This window comes from Hordeum vulgare, chromosome 7H, assembly GCF_904849725.1.
Source record: "Hordeum vulgare subsp. vulgare chromosome 7H, MorexV3_pseudomolecules_assembly, whole genome shotgun sequence".
Lineage (NCBI taxonomy): Eukaryota > Viridiplantae > Streptophyta > Magnoliopsida > Poales > Poaceae > Hordeum > Hordeum vulgare.
The window spans coordinates 55,576,688-55,597,904 of NC_058524.1; the positions used below are offsets into that span (position 1 = coordinate 55,576,688).

Sequence of the window (21,217 nt, forward strand, 5' to 3'; positions counted from 1 at the left end):
ACTTGGCTCAAACACAAAAACAAACACAAAGAACACAATCATAACAGAATTATGATGGTGTGGACGCAACAAAACAGAAAGCAAAAAACAAAGATAAATTCAATGGGTTGCCTCCCAACAAGCGCTATTGTTTAATGCCCTTAGCTAGGCATAAGGTGATAGAATCACGTATAGTCGTCTTTGGTGCTCAAACCATAAGTAGCCCTCATCATGGATTCATAAGGCAATCTTATTTTCTTTCTAGGAAAATGCTCCATGCCCTTCTTTAAAGGAAATTGAAATCTAATATTCCCTTCCTTCATATCGATGATAGCACCAATAGTCCTTAGGAAAGGTCTACCAAGAATGATAGGTCAACTACTGTCTTCGCTGTGAAACGGGTTCTAATTCCTCAACTCTTTACATTCCTCAGATTATGTGTTGATGATTTTCACTATCACTGTTTGAAGCATTTGCTGAAGACTTTCTCTGAAATTCTGCAACCCCAAATTCTTCATGCAAGTTAATACTCATCTGTTTTCTGTGTGCCTGCTTACTATGCAATCTGTTTTCACATTCCTCATACTGAAAAACTGTTGTAGTGAAACTTTGCACTCCTGATCCTTTACTGCTTCCGCTGAAAGTTATTCATTTGTGAGGAATTTCCTCAAAAGGAATTTCCTCAGTGATGAAATTCTAAAAATCACCTATTCACCCCCCCTCTAGTCGATATAACGCACTTTCAATTGGTATCACGGCATGGTACTCCCTTATTCTGTGTGATTTTGGTATAACCACATGGAGTTTTAGTTATGTCAACTGCAGGCATGATTTAGATTACTGCAGCATGTCCTACTTTCGAAGGAAAGAACTTTCCCTTCTAGAAGACCAAGATGCAGATGCATCTACAAGCTATTGACAATGATCTCTGGTATATTGTGGAACATGGTGTCCCCATCATCTCTGCTAGTATCTCTGCTGCTGATGTGAAGAAATTCAAGCAACTTGATTCTCAAGCGAAGAATATCATCTGTGGCCATCTGAACCCAGGCCACTTTGGAAGAGTGAGTGCTTTGGGCTCAACGACACTTATCTGGGAGAGACTGTGCAAAGTAAATGAAGGGATCAACCCAACGTGATTCTCGTGTTGATGTTCTCCGCAATCTCTTCAATCGCTTCAAGAGGCTTGACAATGAAAGCTGCCAAGATACCTTTGATCGCCTCACTGACATATCAAATGAACTGCACGCACTGGGAGCTCGAGACATTACTGATCACGAAGTTGTGATGAAACTGCTAAGATCTTTGGATTCTTCATTTGATACTTTAGTCCTGATGATTCAAGAAAGACCAGACTACAAGATGCTTGATCCAGATGATATACTCAAAAGACTCAATACTCATGAATTCCAGCAAGAAGAAAAGAAAGATCTATATGGACCGAGCTATTCTAGACCACGTGCACGGAAGGCTAGAGCAATTTCCTCATCTGAAGAAGAAGACTCGGATGGTAGCATTGGTGATCCTGAAGAATTTGGACAGGAGCTTGCAATGCTTGTGAGGAAATTCCACAGGTTTACACGACGTGGCCAGTTCGGTAAATCTTCAGGAAGAGATATGAGAAAATCAGAATCTTCATCTGAGGACTACAAGAAAAGAACCTGCGAAAAATGCAAGAAATCAGGTCACTGCATTGCTGATTGTCCCCGTTGGGGAAAGGAATCAAAGAAGAAGAAATACAAGGATGACAGTTCTGATGACTCGAAGAAGAAGAAGAAATCTTCAAAATCCTCATCTTCAGAGCCCTCATCGCACAAGAAGACTAGTTTCAGAAAGGCTCGGGCACTTATTCGCAAGGAAATGGATTCTAAGGCAGAATCAGAGGAATGTGATGAAGAGGAGGGTTCTGATGAAGACTCGGGATCCAGACAGGCCAGTCTTGCACTTGCAACCACTTTCGTCAGCAAGTCAATCTTCAACCTTGAAGAAGATGATAACACCATCCACACTGATGACTATGCTGATGACTTCGCTCCAACCTATTGCTTCATGGAAAAAGGTTCAAAGGAACCGAATGATGCTTCCTCCTCTCATTCAAGTGACTGTGAACCTGATGATTATAAAAAACCCAGTTACAGTAAACTTGCTATCATTGCCACTAAACAAAAAACTGCCCTAGAAAAGCTTCAGAAACTGCTAGATAGAAGCGATGACCTGTTGAATGATGAAATGATTCTTACCCAAATCCTCACTGAAGATGTGAAAGGTCTTCAGTCTAGATTTGATAATCTTCAAGATCGTCATGACACACTCCTCGCTGATCATGAGAAACTTTCATATGAATTTATTCAAAGGAAGCTTGATCTAGAGAAGTTGAGGATTTCTCATGATGATCTTCGTATGTAAAATGATTCATTACTAGCTCAACAGATCAGCGCTGCTCAAGCTGAATTCATTCCTCCATGTCTTAAATGCATTAAACGTGAAACTGCTAATTCTTCACCAAAATCATCAAATGCTTCTATTGCTACAAATTCTTCAACTGCTCCTGTAGTGTCAAATTCCTCACTTGAGGAAAACACAAATGTCACTGATGAAAATGCAGGGCTGAAGGAATTGTATGTGACAGGCATATACAAAAGTCTCAAAGGACATCAAACCCTTTGTGATGTGCTCAAAAAGCAGATCTTGAACAGGAACCCGAGGAAAGAAGGAATTGCCTTTGAGAGGAAATTGAATGCTGATGGATCTTATTGGAAACCTGAGCAGTATTCCAAAACCTCATGGGTTGCTACTACTGGGCCTCCTTTTGATCCATCCAATCTAACTGGCTTTTCATGTGAATTATCCTCTTCCTAGGATGAGTCATTTGACTCCAACTATAAACTGTTCAAAAATCAATCTGGTGAAGTGTTTGCTCGAGATGTTGGAACTAACTGCAGGAATGGCCCTCCCTTGAGGAAAATCTGGGTTCCCAAAAGTTGTCTTGAAAATCTTCAGGTGAATGTCCTCATGACACCACCAATGAAGAATCTGAACCCTAGATCAAATTCCTCAGGAGGACCAAAGTCTTCAAGAGGATCAAAATCCTCAACTGGTCAAAATTATGCTCGTACCCGTGCTAATGCTTCTAACATGTAGGGAAACTACAAGGAATATGAATATGAGCGTTACTCTTCAAATCATTATGTTCATAAATCCTCAAACCAGTTCTCTGCATATTCATATGAGTACTTTAACCCCCTACTGCTAAGAGAAGTGCATTAGCTTCAATGCCTCCTTTCTCATATGGTGCTCGCAGGATGATGAACGCTTTACCACCCCTTCAGATGTGGGTGGTGAAGAAATTGAACTAATCACTTCTGCAGGTCAGGTCTCCAGATGAAAATCATCATCTGAAGAAGTTGCCGGAGACCTGAGGAAATACTTGATAGGACGCAAGCTAATATTGATGAAATAGAAATATTTCACACGTCCTTATAATTCTATTATGATGAAATTCCACTACAAGAAATAATGTTAATTATGACTCCCTATGTTGGTCATTGATTCGTCATTATTGTTGTTTATTGACCTTTTTTTGACCAAATTTACAAGGTCAACAGTTGGCCGTCAAGAATGAACAAACTTGACCTTTCTAAAATTTTGGTCATAGATCTCTATTGACCAAAATTTTGGTTTGGTCATTACCTATTTGTGTGAGCCACATAGGATCTGACGTGGCTGTGCTGACATGGCACTGCTAGTGACCAAATGAAATCATCATAAATTTCACAGCCCAATTCAATAATCTAGTCTACATGGGCCTCCATCAATACTATTTTATTATTAAAAATGTATAAATTATTTAGGCTGATGCATTATTTTACCAAAAGCATGTATATCTCAGGATAGACCCATTAAAAACAAGTACACAAGAATAAAATATTGCAAATTAGTTGTATATATTACATTTTAGTAACACATCACATAAATTACAATACATCATCCATCGACTCCTCTACACATAAAGGTTCAAGGCCCAACAAGTGCACAACAATATAATTCTACAAGTGCATAATCACACATCAACATAGTTCGACAAAGATTGGATGAGAAGCACAAGTTTTTGTTGATCACACATAACATCAATGAGAAACGAAGCTTCTTGTTCCCTCCTCCCGTCATGTCCTGTACTTCTTGTTAACATACAGTTTTGATCAAGTATATAGTATGCACTTCATTTGCATATTATCTACATACCCTTGATGTTCCTGCATGCTCGGTGGAACAGGGAGATTACTCATCACAAATCCATCCTGAAGAATATATCCCTTAGCAGCAATCTGCGTTCTTGTTTTTTCTGAGATCTTCTCCATTATTTTCTGAACCTAGGAAACAGAAGAACAAAATGTTAGTACCTCTAGCACCTATTAATTCTTGAAGTCTATACTTATACTAATTAGGAACTCTCTAAAAATTACCACATTAATCAGTAATTATGAACCGTTAATCTGGTGGGGCCAAATAATAATGTATCAGATCAGCCCGTACGATTATAGCTTGAAAGTTTTCTCAATTACAGAAAAAAAAATGGTCCAAGGCACAATTCTTTTCTGTTGGTTGTAAAAACAAATCCACCTAAGACAAGATTATAGTTCGAAAGAGTTAAGCCTACTCGCCATAAAGGTATAGGCAAAGACTGGAACAACTAATATAAACTCTTTCCTACAGGCATTGCACGACACATTTGTTATTACTTCATAACTAAAACAGAGGATGGTCGATGTCATGGATAAATGAAATAACTACATAAAAATGAAAGCTAGTGAAGGAGAACAAAAAATAGGATGAACTCACCGGAAATAGAGGAGGCCCAGCCTCATGCGCCCTTGCAAGGCTGCACCCAATTGCTCCTCGAGAATGACGCTGAGCTGACCCTTCTCGAACATGTCGTAGAAGGATCGGGGATTCCTCTGCTCATTCCATTGATGCATATCCCACATACCAATAGCAACCAGCATAAGATGATTAAGCACAATGGCTCGGTTGAACTATATAATGTCAGCAAAAGGTGCAAAAAGAAAAAAAATTAAAGGATGAAACCAAAATCATCTATGTTTTCTGTTGCTTGAAGGAAGAGTACTCTCTCGGGCAAAATACATTCCATTCTCACCAAATCAAACTATTTAAAAAGGGCCTTAGATGTTAGCAAAAAGCTACTATGATTCTAATTATATCTAAATGTACTCAACAAAAGAGCAAAATAAAAATAGAATGAAGGTGTAAGTTTACCACATCCAAGAAATAATTGGCTACATTATAGTACTTAAATTGGATCCTCTCGACAACATATACGCATCAATACAGAGGTAGCTTGAAACTGTAGCCATTCAAAGCAGAGTGATATAATGAAGTGAAAATAAAGATTAGTATAATTAGTGCAGGTTCAGGACTACGGTTCAGGACTAAGCTCACAGTTCTTTCAACAAAAAGGAAAGCAGGGAAGTGAGTTTGGTAGAGCTAGTGCACACATCCTGAGTATACAAAGCAATGATATGACAACACATATCCTGCTCTTATCCTTGGTATACAAAGTAGTGATATGTGTCTAAGTATATATTTTTTGCCATGGTTTCCAGAATAGGTATGAAAAAATATATGACAGCACCCATCCGGGGTATACAAAGCAATGAGACAACGATAAGCGGGACACAAGGTATAAATATAACAAGCAACAATAAGTAATAGTAAGGAAGAAAGGACACAGCACACGGAACACACACAATTCAGTAAAATACTGCATATGAAATGAGCAAATGTAAAGAAGGGTGAAGGAGGAAGACATAACCTTGGCAAGACGAAAGTGAGCACACAAGGCGTCGAGCCAGCTAAACTGTAGGCGTCGGGCCAACTAAACTGCAGCATGATCTAGAACACGGAAAAAAAAATTGCCGGAGAAGACAACTTGGTAGTAGAAGCAACTAAATCAGAACGCACACAAAGTTTCCTTGTACTGAGTAATGCGTACAATATCTTTTTATTTAAGGAACAGCTAAAAGAGACTACAAGATAATCAACAGCTGGAACTTCTTCAATCATATCATGCTTTAACATCTAACAGTTTTTGAAATCATTATTGCAAAATAGGACATTTTTTGTGACTCAGTAGTAGAACACCCTATTTGTGAACTGAGATAAGAAAATGGTACTGATCGTATATTTAATATTTAAAACGGACCAGATGTATCCTGTACTGTCCAGAAGAAACGAAAATACGAGTGTACCTAACATTTCATCACCCGACTCCTCCGACTAAGAGTGAATCAGGTGGCAAGAAGGAAGTCAATAAATACATTCATTTCAAAAGCATTTTTTTCAAAATTAAATGGTCATCTATCATCAAGCTCCAGAAGCTAAAATAGAAACAGGAAGTGCCACGAGGTCAAGCACAATATACCTGGTGTATTGTTCGAAAACCAAGAATCCCTGTGAGGGCAAGATGAATCCCACATACCTCTTGAGCACTATCCAGATGCAACCTATACAAATAGAAAAGCCATAATTCTTTTAAGACAGTATTATGCTCAGATCAGCTACAGATTTTCTGTTCTCCCTGTCATTCAGCATACAGGTTGAAAAAATCAGCAAAGTTTCGGTACCCTATGATAGTAAATCAGTTATGTATACATCTAAAAGTACAACACAGATAAGCTATCAAACATTCATGGAATATACTTCTATAGAGAACATTTGTTTCCAAAAACATGTCCCTGGATGTGTAATAAACTTTTTACAGTTATAGGCTCGTGCTTTAAGTCAGTCTAGACATGTTATGCCCAGCATTTTAACTTCACAGCAGCCTCTGAACATCCCATGTAGTGAGAAATAGAATTTTGAGTGTGTGACGTACAAGATATTTGACTTCTTATCAACTATCCACTATGCAAGTTATTTCTAATTGTACACTAACTCTAAACATCCCATGTAGTAAGAAATAGTATTTTGAGTGTCTGACAAACAAGACATTACTTCTTATCAACTACTAGCTTCGTTCAGTGTCAAAAATACAAGATCATTTTTCACACGATCTTGTATTTTTGATAGTCCAAGGTACTAACAGGCAATACAAACAGCTCTGAATTTTGGCATCAGGCCCCGAAATTTATCACGCAATTCAGACCATACAGGTAAACAACTACTCCTATCAAAGATGCATGGTAGGTACAAGTAGCACTGACCTAACATCTCGGGAAGGCGAGCCGGCGCAAAGGGAGGAAAGGGGATCACGAGTCCGGCAGGAGCTGCGCCTGGTCCTCGCGGCAGCCCTCGTCCTGCAGCTGTTGCGCCTCCTTCTCCTTGGCGAGCAAATGCACCTCGTACCTCCATAGCCTCTCCTCCATTTTTGTCTGCGGGCGCAGCACACGACAAGACAGCGGGGGTGAGCACCGCGGCTTCGACCAAATCGCAGTAGGCTGGTGGGACGAGAGTCGTCGTACCTTGTAGGAGGTCTCGATGTGGTGCATGACGTAGAAGCCAAGGCCGCCGCCGAGGATGGTGTCTGCCATGATCCGCACGTACGCCCACCGCCGCGACCCTGGCGGCGCCATTGCTCCCGGACCTTGCTACGTCGCAGCCACCGCCCGTAGAGGTGGATGGGTCGTCCGGCTCGACGGAGATGGGGTGTCCGGAGCAGAGGAAGGGAGGGGGATCGGGAGGGCGGCGACTTGGGAAGCGGCGGAAGACGGATCTAGCAGGGAGCAGCGCCGTGGTAGGTGGTGAATGGAGGTGGCGGCGGCGGCGATCTGTAGGGGGAGGAGGTGACCAGTGGCTGGGTAGGGTTCAGGAGGACGAGTAGTGGGTCTGCTAGTTTTCTTTTCTTCTTTTCTTCAGATGGATGAATGGATGGATGGATGTGGGATTGCTAGCAATGGACGGTAGGATTTATGCCATGTCATCGATCCGTGGCATAAATGATTCCACCAATTAGAATCCAGCTTACGTAATTGTGTTTTTTTTGTTTCTTTTATATTTTTATCTTTTTATTTCGGGTAAACACTCAAATATTAGCCTCATGTGGTATGCTTAAATGACCCAATATTTATGGACCCATATTGGATTTAGATATTAGTCTAAGATACTAGTTCGTATAGATATTGAATTTAGGAAATATGGACCCATATTGTTGTCTCTAGTTTTATTTTTTGATTGCCTAAAAAGTATTGTACAATATTTATTATTTACCTCAAAAGAAAGTTATATTTTTTGGTTGAGTGTTGTGGGTGGAAACACTATTCATTTAATTATGATAGTATTTGGCATTACTAAAAAATTCACCCACATATTTTTTGTTGTCATGTTTAAGTTTTTATTGTGTGAAACACCAAGTTAAGGTACCATATACCACCTTTCAAAATATTTATCTAAATAGGGTCTACACATTATGAGATTAGCATGGGCTCATATATTTCATTTTGGTAATTATAATGTATTTTTTAAAATATTTAAAATATTAAAATGAATAATTATAATTTATTGGTATTTATCTTATATAATTTACTTCATCCATATACGTATAAAATGAAATTTTGCTCTCAATACATGACACATAGGTAAAACTAATGAGGTGTCGTCCAGTCACCTCCACGAAATATGTTTATGATCTTTTATTTGGTCATGTAGCACTGAAATATGATTATAAATAATTCTATACATCTTAATGACCATTTTGTGCAACAGGATCATGACCTAATGAACGCAAAAGGTCATAACGTTATGGGCTTTGGACTCTCTTAGACTTGCCATGACTAATTTCAGAATTTTGGTCATGGATCAATGACCAATTAAACCACCGTCATTATTTTTGGTCATAGTTGAGCGTTTTTCTTGTAGTGTTCCTATCTGATGAAATTGATATCATATTCTTCAAGTCTGAAGCATATGAGATGGTAAGCTGTACTAATTCATTTGCAGGATGACAAACCCAAGAGTATTGAGTGGGTTCTTGATAGTGGGTGCACACATCACATGACTGGTGATAAAAACTTGCTGATGAATATGCCACTGACTCCATCACCTCTAAAGCAAATCACATATGCTGACAAAGGTAAAAGCAAGGTATTGGAACTTGCCAAAGTGGCTATTTCCAAGGATAGGCATATGGACAAAGTGATGCTGGTTGAATCCCTTGGTTTTAACCTTATGTCAGTCTCAATGCTTTGTGATCTTGATATGATTGTTATCTTTGGTAGGTATAGATGTGTTGCCATCATGGAATCTGACAAATCCAAAGTCTTTGAAGGTGTCAGAAGAGGGGATTTGTACATTGTTGATTTCTCTACAGGTCCTCAACCAGCCACTTGCTTACTAACAAAAACCTCAGAAGGATGGTTGTGGCATCGAAGACTCAGTCATGCAGGCATGAGGAATTTGCACACGCTCGCGAAGAAGAATCATGTCATCGGCATCGAATCAGTCAAATTCCTCAAGGATCATCTCTGTGGTGCATGTGAATCTGGGAAAATGACCAGATCCAAGCATCCCTCGAAGACTATCATGACCAGTACTCGTCCATTTGAATTGCTTCATATGGATCTATTTGGACCTACTCACTATGCCACACTAACAAATGCAGCATCTTTATATGGCTTCGTCATAGTTGATGATTATTCCAGATATACATGGGTGCATATAATCTTATATAAAACTGAAGTGCAGGAAATCTTCAAACGATTCTCTTCAAGGGCCTCGACGAACTTCGGCATCAAGATCAAACATATCAGGAGTGATAATGGAACAGAGTTCAAAAACACTGGCCTTGATGATTATCTTGATGAACTTGGTATTACTCATGAATTATCTGCTCCTTATACTCCTCAATAGAATGGTGTCGTCGAAAGGAAGAACAGGACTCTGATTGAGATGGCAAGAACCATGCTTGAAGAATATCAGACTCCTTGTCGCTTTTGGCCTGAAGCAATCAACATTGCATGCTATATCATCAACAGGGTATATCTTCACAAATTCCTCAAGAAAACCTCATATGAACTCCTCACAGATAAGAAACCCAATGTAAGTTATTTCAAAGTCTTCGGTGCAAAACATTGGATTAGAGATCTAAGGCACATGAGGGTTTTATGCTCGGTTATGGAAAGGACTCGCACACCTACAGAGTCTTCAACAACTATCACAACAAAGTTGTTGAGACTGTAGATGTGCGGTTCGATGAAACTAATGGCTCGCAAAGAGAGAAATTACCTTCTGATCCAGATAACCTGTCTCCTGAGGAAGCAATAAAGCTCAAACCTACTGAAGACATTGTTCCCACTGAGGAAACTGATGAACAAATCATCACCATCACTGATGAAAATCAAGAAGGTGATCCTAAGGAAATTGCTCCAGAACCACTTCCTCAGCCCAGACGAAATCCTCAACCAGCTCATCCGAGGATTGCAAATGAAGTGGAACTTGACAAAATCCTCAATGACATCAATGCGCCAGGTCCTCTCACTCGCTCAAAAGCTTCATACTTAGTTAACTTTTGTGGGCATTTCTCCTTTGTATCTATCACAGAACCCTCAAAAGTTGCTGAGGCTTTCCTGGAACCAGAGTGGATCCAAGCTATGCAATACGAACTTCTTAAATTCAAGTTGAATGACGTATGGGAGCTCGTCAAACGACCAGATGCTCGCAAGCACAATATCATCGGAACCAAGTGGATTTTCCGAAACAAGCAAGATGAGGATGGTCAAGTGGTGAGGAATAAGGCACGACTTATAGCCCAAGGCTACACCCAGGTTCAAGGAATAGATTTTGATGAAACTTTTGCACCTGTTGCTAGACTTGAAGATATTCGAATACTACTTGCTTATGCTAATCATCATAACATCATATTATATCAAATGGATGTGAAAAGTGCATTCCTCAATGGTAAGCTTGAGGAAGAAGTATACGTTGCTCAGCCCCCAGGTTTTGAGGATCCAAAGAATCCAGACAAAGTCTTCAGACTCAAAAAGGTGCTCTATGGTCTCAAGCAAGCCCCTCGGGCATTGTATGATACATTGAAGGAATTCCTCATGAAGAAAGGCTTCAAAACTGGTTCACTCGATCCAACTCTTTTCACTAAATCCTATGATAATGAGCTATTTGTGTGCCAGATATATGTCGATGATATTATATTTGGTTGTAGTGATAAACGATACAGTGATGAATTTGCTTACATGATGAGTGAAGAATATCAAATGTCTATGATGGGGGAGCTTAAATTCTTCTTAGGTCTTCAAATTCGTCAACAACGCAATGGAATCTTCATATCACAGGAGAAATACCTCAAGGATGTTCTGAGGAAATTCGACATGCATGAATGCAAAGGTGCCAAGACTCCAATGCCTACCACTGGCCCCCTCTGCACTGACGAAAATGGTAAAGAATTCGATCAGCAGGTATATCGCTCTATGATTGGCTCTTTATTTCATTTATGTGCATCTAGGCCAGATATAATGCTTAGTGTTTGCATGTGTGCACGTTTTCAAGCAAAACCGAAGGAATCACACCATAAGGCTATGAAGCATATTCTTCGATACTTAGCTCACACACCAACACTAGGATTATGGTACCCCAAGGGCTCAAATCTTCATCTGGTAGGGTATTCTGATTCTGACTATGCTGGTGACCGTGTGGATCACAAGTCAACCTCTGGCACATGCCATTTCCTCGGAAGATCACTAGTTTGCTGGTCCTCAAAGAAGCAGAACTGTGTATCACTCTCCACTGCCGAAGCTGAGTACATTGCTGTTGGTTCATGCTGTGCTCAATTGCTATGGATGAAGCGAGCCCTCAAGGACTACGACATCAACATGAAGAATGTGCCTCTCTACTGCGACAATGAGAGTGCAATTAAGATTTCATACAACCCAGTACAGCACTCGAAGACCAAGCACATCCAGATTCGTCATCATTTTCTTCGGGACCATGTCCTCAAGGGCAATATCCTCATCGATCATGTGAAGACTGATGATCAACTGACAGATATCTTCACTAAGCCCTTGGATGAGAGAAGGTTTTGCAAGTTACGGTGTGAGCTAAATATCTTAGAATCTTCAAATGTTTTGTAAAAACATGCACACATCCTAACACTTATGCAAAATTGATGACTTAGATGTGCAACACACGATGAATCGATTTTCTTCAACTGATGAAGAATATCACTCTGAGTGTGAAGAAATCAACGAAGAAATTGATTCTTAGGGCCCTACGACAATTGTACGCGGCGTCTGTAATCAAAATTCTTATATGGTGGGTCATGCCACCACCCAACGTGAAATTCCTCAAGTTGAATTTATTCAAAGTTTCATTTCTTCAAAAGTTGATTTTCTTCAAACATTGTTTTTCTTCAAAACTGAAATTCATCATCATGACGCTTTATCACAAAATCCTCAAGTTATTCAAATCTTCCAAAATACTTGATGATTTTCGTTTACCTAGATAGACTATGATTTAAAGTCCTCAACAGCATTCACTTATAGCTATTTCTTCAATTTGATATTTCATCTAAGTGAATGTGATCGGACTCTACTTTTCCTGTATGCTATTCTCATCCAGTCTATTCAATTCTTCAAATGTGTTCTATTTGAAACAAAATCCTCAAATCTTCAAAAATGTTTTTTTAACAAACAGTAACTGAACCCCACTTTCCTCGTTCGGATAACCACGATCTCCACGATCTCCACCGCTTATCTCGTGAGCTACACGTGTCCTGCAGAGACGTAGAGGCAGGGGCTATTTGGTCCGATTTCCTCGCGCCAACAGTAACTGCCTGGCTATAAATATGTCCCCATCCCCCTCGGTAAACACTTCTTCGCTCCATCGCTCTCCTTCTACAGCAAAGCTCCAAACCCTAGCGCCACCGCGGGAAGTCTCGACGCCAGCGAAGAAAAGCTTCACTGCCTTGACTTTTCCGTCGCCGAAACCATGCCGGAGTCGGACCATCCTCGTCCGCCGCCGCCGTAGACGTGCTCTACTGCCGGGTTAGGGCGCATTGGACATGCACCAAAAGAGCTTCTCCTGCTACTCTTCTCTGTTCTTCGTGCGCGCCATCTAGGGTAAATAAAAACCCTATTTTTACAGCAAGTTTGATCTACTATTTTACCTCTGAGATGTGAAATCTATTTTTCCTCAAGAATCCAACTGTTTCTTTTCCTCAAACACTGCCTATCACCACACTATTGATGAACTTCACTAAGCATCTAAGATTTTCACGAGATTCCTCAGTTGTGCGAATTTTTGGATCTGTACAACTCTGGAACCCAAGAACAGTATGCTTAGGCAAATTCCTCAACCACTGGTCAAATTCCTCAACTGCCAATTTTTTTCATTTCCTTCAAATCTGAGAACGCATATGACCTCTCCAAATTCCTCGCAACTATAATCTGTTCACAGGTACACACATGTCAGCTGATGAATCTCTCGGTTCTCATCAAATTAACTCATTTCCAGCGTTTCTTGAAGAAAATCTTCAAGTCTCATCAGAGTCCTCAAGAGTTCAATCTCATCAGCAAAATCCTCAGCTGAAGAAAATGGAGGATGACAGGAAGCAAAAGGGAGGCAAGAAACTTGAGCATAATATAGCCGCAGATATCCGTGAGGATATATACTTGGATTACTGCACTCCTGATGAAAATGAAACTATGCCCAAGAGAAAGATTCGGCTTCAGAAGATAGAACACCGATGGGCTAAGGAGTGGAAGGAGTACAGATTCGTCACTCCCAAATATGCGAAGAAATTCGCTCTGAAGCCTCCTGGCAAACGGGCTCCACTTGAGGATTATCAAGAAGCACATCCCTCAAGCCTCAAGACACTTGATGATTATCCTGATGAATAGGAAAAACACTTGGCAAAGCTCAAGAAGCAGGCAGAGGCTGCTGTGAGGAAATTCAACGAATCATCTGTTGCTGCATCAACTGCAGCTACTTCCTCTGCTGCTGAGACCTCTGGTATGGCCATTCCTCAACAAAAGTCTATGCCACCGAAACCAAAGGCTTCAAAGCCTCAAGAGAAACCAGCTCCAGCATCAGCTCCCAAACCATCAGTGCCAAAACCCTGAGCACCAAAATCCTCAGCACCAAAATCCTCAGCACCACCACAGGCTTTAAAACCTGAACATAAGCCGATAGTGAAGCCACTGCCCGCTACCTCCAGCTCCTCACTCAAAGCTGCAACAAGCTCGGAGACTAAGTCTTCACCAACTCCTCTGAAGACTAAGGTGACTGCAGGGAGAGGAACAAGACCCAGCCCAAGCAAAATCGTCACGGTCCCTTCTACATCAGAGGGTAGTGATGAATTTGATGATGAAACTCTACAAACAATGATCAGAAACAAGCAAGAGAGGGTAGCTCAAGCTTCTGGCAGCTCCATTCCTCTGGCCATGGACCCAAAAGTCCTCCTCGACTACATCAATATCTGGTATGAGGACCCCAACACTCCACTTGATGATTTGAAACTTCCCCCACGCATCAGCCACATGGTGGCCACATTCATCAATGAGGCCAAGTGGAAGGAGCAGCAAGCTAAACAAGCCAAGGTGGCTAAGCTTAAGAAGTAGAAATTCCTCAAGCAGAATCTCCTCAACCTGACGCCTCATGACCTTGTGTCAACACAGGCAGAGTTGAAGACTTTGACAAATAAGTACTCCAAGCTTTCTGACCGTCAAAGTCTCAAAAGCAATTTCATCAAACTTGCTACTGAAGCTGTTAACGACTACAACAAGAAAGCTGCCCCTCCAGTACCAACTCATCAGCCTCTGATTGAAGAACCAGCTGATGAAACTGCTCAAGCTGAGGAAATCCCTCAAGAAAGCCGTGTGGATGAACCGGCAATTGAGGAAATCACCACTGAAAATCCAACTGACGAATCTGCTACAGCTGGTGAGACAGACCTTGCTCCAGCTGCTGCTTCCAAGCCAGCTGATGAATCTGTTCCAGCTGCTGCTTCAAAGCCAGCTGATGACTCTGCTCCAGCTGGTTCCTCAAAGCCAGCTGATGAATCTGCTGAGAAAACACCTTCACCAAAAGCTTCAAAGGTGAAGAAGATGACTCCGTCTGCATCACACGTGAAGAAGACTAGGGCTGCTGAAAAGGAAGCCAAGAAGAGAAAGGCCTCTTCAGCAGAAGAACACACTGAGGCCAAGCGCCTCAAAGCACTTGAAGAAACTGATCCACTGGATCTTGTGCCACTTAACAGCGCTCCATCTTATGAAATAATTACCTTCGCAAGCGAAGACCAGGAGCAAGGGCCTGATGAGGAAATGAAGGATGCTGCATCTGAGGAACATACTGATGAAGAAATTCGCATTGACGACGGTCCTCGGCCCTCCATTCCTCATGTAGAAACTGCACAAGGATCAGCTGCACCAGCTGATGAATCAGGCTCCGTCACCAAGCAAGCTGAGGAAGAACAAAGTGAAAATCCTCAAGCTGATGAAAGTTAGAGTCCTGAGCAAAATCCTCAACCCGAGGATCAGGCTGACCCAATTCCTCCTCCTGAGCAAGATCCTCAAACTGAGGCTCAGGATGAACCCATTCCTCCTCCGGAGCAAAACCCTCAACAGGATGCTCCAGTTGACGACATTCCTCAGCGTGAAGCTCGGCCAGATCCCATTCCTCAGCCTAAAGTGCAACAAGAGCATGCTCCTCAGCCTGAAGCTCAAGCAGATGAAATTCCTCACCTTGAGGACCATGCTGAGAAAAATGCACCCGACCAAGACAATGCCTTCGTCGTCCTCAATCCAGAGTCTGCAGTTGTTGTCTCCCGTCAGGTCCAACAGCCAAACCTTCAGCCCATGCAGCGTCAGCCGCTCTCCAAGTGGCCAAAGTTTCAAAAGGAGTCCTTCTTTGAAGAACGCATGTTCTTCATCGGAGAAAATCCCTATGACAAGCCTCGCATCAGGCATCTGAAGTTTTGGATGAGGACACAACTCAATTACTATGCCTCTGTGTTGTGTGGAAGAAACAAGACTTTTCCAGCACAAGCATGTTCCTCATGTTGAGCTTGAAGAAATACCATGCCTGGCTCCAGTCCTCAACGTCCTTCACGACGCTGGACTCCTCCCAATGTGTTCAGATATCTGTGACTGGAACAGTGAGCTTATTCTTCAATTGTATGCCACTCTTTACTTATCTAGAGATCCTGCAGATATCAACACCTGGGTGTTTGACTGGATGACGCAAAACACACACCACAAGGCTCCTGCCATTGAGCTCCTGCATGAACTACTAGTGCCAATTCCCTCAGAGCAAGCCGTGAAGCTTTATGATGAACGTGAGCTGCCTAACAAGATGATGGAAGTCCTCATGAAGCCTTTGGCTAAAGGGAAACCACCAAGAACGACTTTCCTCAACAATGAGCTCAAATATGAACCAAGGACAGTTTACAGAATCCTCTGCAGCGTTCTTGCACCGATCAAGGGCCATGATGATGAAGAAGATGTCGTAGGCCTCATAAAGAATATCCTCTTCAACATCATCCATGGTATTCCTATCAACATCCATGATTTCTTCTTGAGGACTTTGGCCAACAATGCAATGTGTCCTTTTGACCACAAGATATATGCTCCATGGATCATGAGATTCATCAGGACAAGGACAGGTATCAACTTTCACACTCATTTCAACAACCATGTTGGTTATATGCCTCCTATCAAGGTCAACAAGAAGACTTTTGAGCCTGTTGAAGGAAAAGGCAAGTCTATCATTGATGAAGGCCGTAGGCCCCTTGATGGCCAGTTCAAAGAGCCTAAAGCATATTCTTCATGGGATGATACTGAGACTCGTCCTCCTAGTTCTCTTGCTCCTCGTGTGCTGAATACCAGAGAACTTCTTCTCATTCTTCACCAGAAGGTGGATCGCAATCACAAGTGGGTCAAACGCCAGTTCGGCGCCATTGTGAAAACCCTCAATGAAACGCAGAATGCTGTGAAGCTTAACCATCATTATCTTCATGAGGTTTTTGATCGCACCTGGGCTATACTTGCTCATCTGAAGACTGCGACAGAACTTGAAGAATTGGAGTTTGAGCGAGACTTGGACTGGTCGTGGCCACCCAAGAAGAAATTCAGGCCAATTCTAGTTCCAAACCTTGAGGACAGTTCCTTTTCTTCATTCCACACTGCTGAATCTGATGAAGAACAACAAGACACTGCCACCGGTCGAAGGAAGAAGACTACTCCCAAGAATCCTCACGCGTCTTCATCAAATGCCAAGGAGTGAAAGTCTTCACGGGCGTTAGTCCTCACTTTGTCCCTTTTTGTCACTTGATGACAAAGGGGGAGAAACTTGAGAGTTAGTCTTCACGCGGGATATTTTGGGGCTTATGAACTATATTTAAGTTACAAACTCTTGGCTCTTCTAAAGTGTTTATGTAATGAGTTGTAACTTAAGCCCGATGGTACTCTGACACTTTTGAACGTTTTTCTTCGCATGCTTATTCCTCAAAATTTTAATGCACGCATGCTAGAATTCGTCAGATACCATTTGTAATCATGCATCTTCAATTTCTTCATACTATATGTCATATGTATGCATGATTTACAAGACTCAGGGGGAGATCTCCATGATATAAATCATCAATGTGCATTTGTTGTGAAAAGCAAAATCCTCAAGATATGCACATCTTCAGGGGGAGTCTCTCTGAACCTTGATTTCAAATTCCTCAAATGAGTATTTACACTTCATATTTTTATCCCTGTTGAAGACTTAACCTAATTGTCATCAACCACCAAAAAGGGGGAGATTGTAAGTGCATCTAGTGCCCCTTAGTGATTTTGGTTGTTTGAAGACTTGTAGGTTAAGTATCTAATGTGTTCATGAGTGTACACAGGATCTATAAGTAGCTGAGGAGTTTGAAATATTCGATGAATATCGACCCCTAAAAATGTACATCTTCGGTTGAAGAAATTGGTCTGAAGCTGAAGATTTAAATCGCGGAGAATCTGATATTCCTCATGAAGATATTGAAATTGAGGAATTCAGTGTGTCCTGAAGAAAATCATTCTGAAGACTTTGAAGCATGAAGATTTACTCTTTCTGTTTTGTTTTCTTCACACTTGAGTAATAGGAACACCGTACTGTTAAAGGGGGTCGAGGTAACACATTGGAATGAATTTCCTCATGATGCTAAACCCAAGCCTAATCCTACCAAAAGCCTCAAGTGAGGAATATGAGTGACATGAGGACTCTCACAGTTGAGGGTCCCGACCGTTTCGATAGCCACGCCACATCATTGGTCTTATCCACACCAACGGTCATATTATTTAAGGGCATTAGTGTCAAATCATGTCGGGATGCTCCGAGGCTATAAATAGCCGCCCCCCACAACCATTAGCTGGTTGGCTGCTCCGTTAGAAACTGACACTTATCATAAGAGCAACCCAAATTCCTCAGAGTCTTCGAGAGTAATTCATCAGTGAGGAAATACCCCAAACACCAAACCACAAACCGAGAACCAAGTGATTGAGCATCACTGAAGAAGTTGTTCCTATGTCGTACTGAAGCCTTTTACCTTTGAGGACTGTGCATCCTCCAGACGGTTAGGCGTCATGGTCTAGAGCAATCCAGCAGTCAATTGTGGATCGTCGGGTGACCAAGTTTGTGAGGGTCTGGAAGTCTGCGCTGAAGACTTACCACGAGTGTTGGGCGAGGACTGTGTGTTCTTAGCCCAAGGATAATATGGTAGGGACTATGTGTCCCGGGACTGTATGTCTTTTGGTTTGAATACCAAGCCGCTCCAAACCAGATGTACAACTGTCACAGCAGTTGGAACTGGGTCATCAACTAGTGTCTTCGTTGTGAAACGGGTTCTAATTCCTCAACTCTTTACATTCCTCAGATTATGTGTTGATGATTTTCACTATCACTGTTTGAAGAATTTGCTGAAGACTTTCTCTGAAATTCCTCAACCCCAAATTCTTCACGCAAGTTAATCCTCATCTGTTTTCTGTGTGCCTGCTTACTGTGCAATCTGTTTTCACATTCCTCATACTAAAAAACTGCTGTAGTGAAACTTTGCACTCCTGATCCTTTACTCCTTCCGCTGAAAGTTAGTCATCTGTGAGGAATTTCCTCAAAATTAATTTCCTCAGTGATGAGATTCTAAAAATCTCCTATTCACCCCCTCTAGTTGATATAACGCACTTTCAGTTTGACAGATATGCTCAAAATGTCTCTGTATGCTAAGTACATGAAGGATATTGTGACTAATAAGAGGAGGATACCTGAGGTTGAGATTTCCACCATGCTCGCTAGTTATACCTTCAAGGGTGGAACTCCTAAGAAACTAGGTGATCCCGGAGTGCCCACTATACCCAGTTCCATTAAAGGCAACTACGTTAGAACTGCTTTATGCGACCTTGGAACCAGTGTTAGTGTTATGCCTCTCTCTCTTTATCATAGACTTGAATTGGACAAGTTGACACCCACTGAAATCTCTGTGCAAATGGCCGACAAATCAACTGCTTTCCCTATCGGCATTTGCGAGGATGTGCCAGTTGTGGTTGCTAACGTTACTATCTTAACGGACTTTGTTATTCTGTATATTCCCGAGGATGATGCTATGACGGTCATCCTTGGAAGACCCTTTTTGAACACTGCAGGGGCTGTTATAGATTGCAACAAAGGCAATGTCACTTTCCATGTCAACGGTAATGAGCATACGGTGCACTTTCCGGAGAAACAATATCGGGTACATTGCATCAATGTTATTATCTTGTCAAACTTTGGTTGTTTTGTATGCCTTTTATATCTTTTTTGGGACTAACTTATTAACTCAGTGCCAAGTGCCAGTTCCTGTTTTTTCCGTGTTTTTGACCATTTTCAGAGGAGGGTTTTAGATGGTGTCCAAACGGAATAAAACTTCTGAAAAGATTTTTTTTCGGAACAGAAGATACGCGCCAGACTTGAGAACCAAGGAAGGGGCGAGCAGGGGACCCCACAATCCCCCTAGGCGAGGCCAAGGGGGCCGCGCCTAGCAGGCTTGTGGGCCCCCTGTGGCTCGTCTGCCCTACCTCTTCCGCCTATAAATTCAGAAAAATTCCAAAACTGCGCAAGAGATCCACGAAAATACTTTTCCGCCGCCACAAGCTTCTGTCTCCGCCAGATCCCATCTGGGGCACGTTCTGGTGCCCTGCCGGAGGGGGGATTCAGATACGGAGGGCTTCTTCATAAACAGCATGACCTCTCCGATGATGTGTGAGTAGTTCACCATAGACCTTCGGGTCCATAGCTAGTAGCTAGATGGCTTCTTCTCTCTCTTGGATCTTCAATACAAAGTTCTCCATGATCTTCATGGAGATCTATCCGATGTAATCTTCTTTTGCGGTGTGTTTGTCGAGATCCGATGAATTTCGGATTTATGATCAGATTATCTACGAATCTTATTTGAGTTTCTTCTGATCTCTTATATGCATGATTTCATATCCTTGTAATTCTCTTCGAGTTGTGGGTTTTGTTTGACCAACTTGATCTATGATTCTTGCAATGGGAGAAGTGCTTGGTTTTGGGTTCATACCGTGCGGTGACCTCACCGAGTGACGGAAGGAGTAGCGAGGCATGCATCGTGTTGTTGCTATCAAGGGTAAAAAGATGGGGTTTTCATCATTGGTTTGAGTTTATCCCTCTACATCATGTCATCTTGCTTAAAGTGTTACTCTGTTCGTCATGACCTCAATACACTAGATCCATGTTGGATAGCGGTCGATGTGTGGAGTAATAGTAGTAGTAGCAGATTGTATCGGTCTACTTGTCTCGGACGTTATGCCTATATGTATGATCATTGCCTTAGATATCGTCATGATTTTGCGCGGTTCTATCAATTGCTCGACAGTAATTTGTTCACCCACCGTATTATTTGCTATTTTGAGAGAAGCCTCTAGTGAACACTATGGCCCCCGGGTCTACTTCACACCATATTTTCAGCCTTACACTTTTACTTCTTTGCACTTTCCGGCTTCAGATCTCACTTTGCAATCAATCTTGAAGGGATTGACAACCCCTTTATAGCGTTGGGTGCAAGCTCTTTTGTGTTTGCGTAGGTACTCTGGACTAGACGCGATTCTCCTACTGGATTGATACCTTGGTTCTCAAACTGAGGCAAATACTTACTGCTCTTGTCCTGCATCGCCCTTTCCTCTTCAAGGGAAAAACCAACGCAAGCTCAAGAGACGATAGAAGGATTTCTGTTGCCGTAGCAGGCATCAAGACGTATAGAGAT

At 41.8% G+C, this 21,217-nt stretch overlaps 1 protein-coding gene across 1 annotated transcript; it reads right to left on the bottom strand.

The window, feature by feature from the left end:
• Positions 1-7,244: 7,244 nt before the first annotated feature.
• Positions 7,245-7,568, bottom strand: LOC123413174. The gene is made up of 2 exons (XM_045106124.1): positions 7,458-7,568; positions 7,245-7,367 (listed from the first exon to the last, which is right to left on the bottom strand). The coding sequence occupies exons 1-2, from the start codon at positions 7,566-7,568 to the stop codon at positions 7,245-7,247; spliced, it is 234 nt and encodes a 77-aa protein (XP_044962059.1).
• Between the last annotated feature and the right edge of the window lie 13,649 nt (positions 7,569-21,217).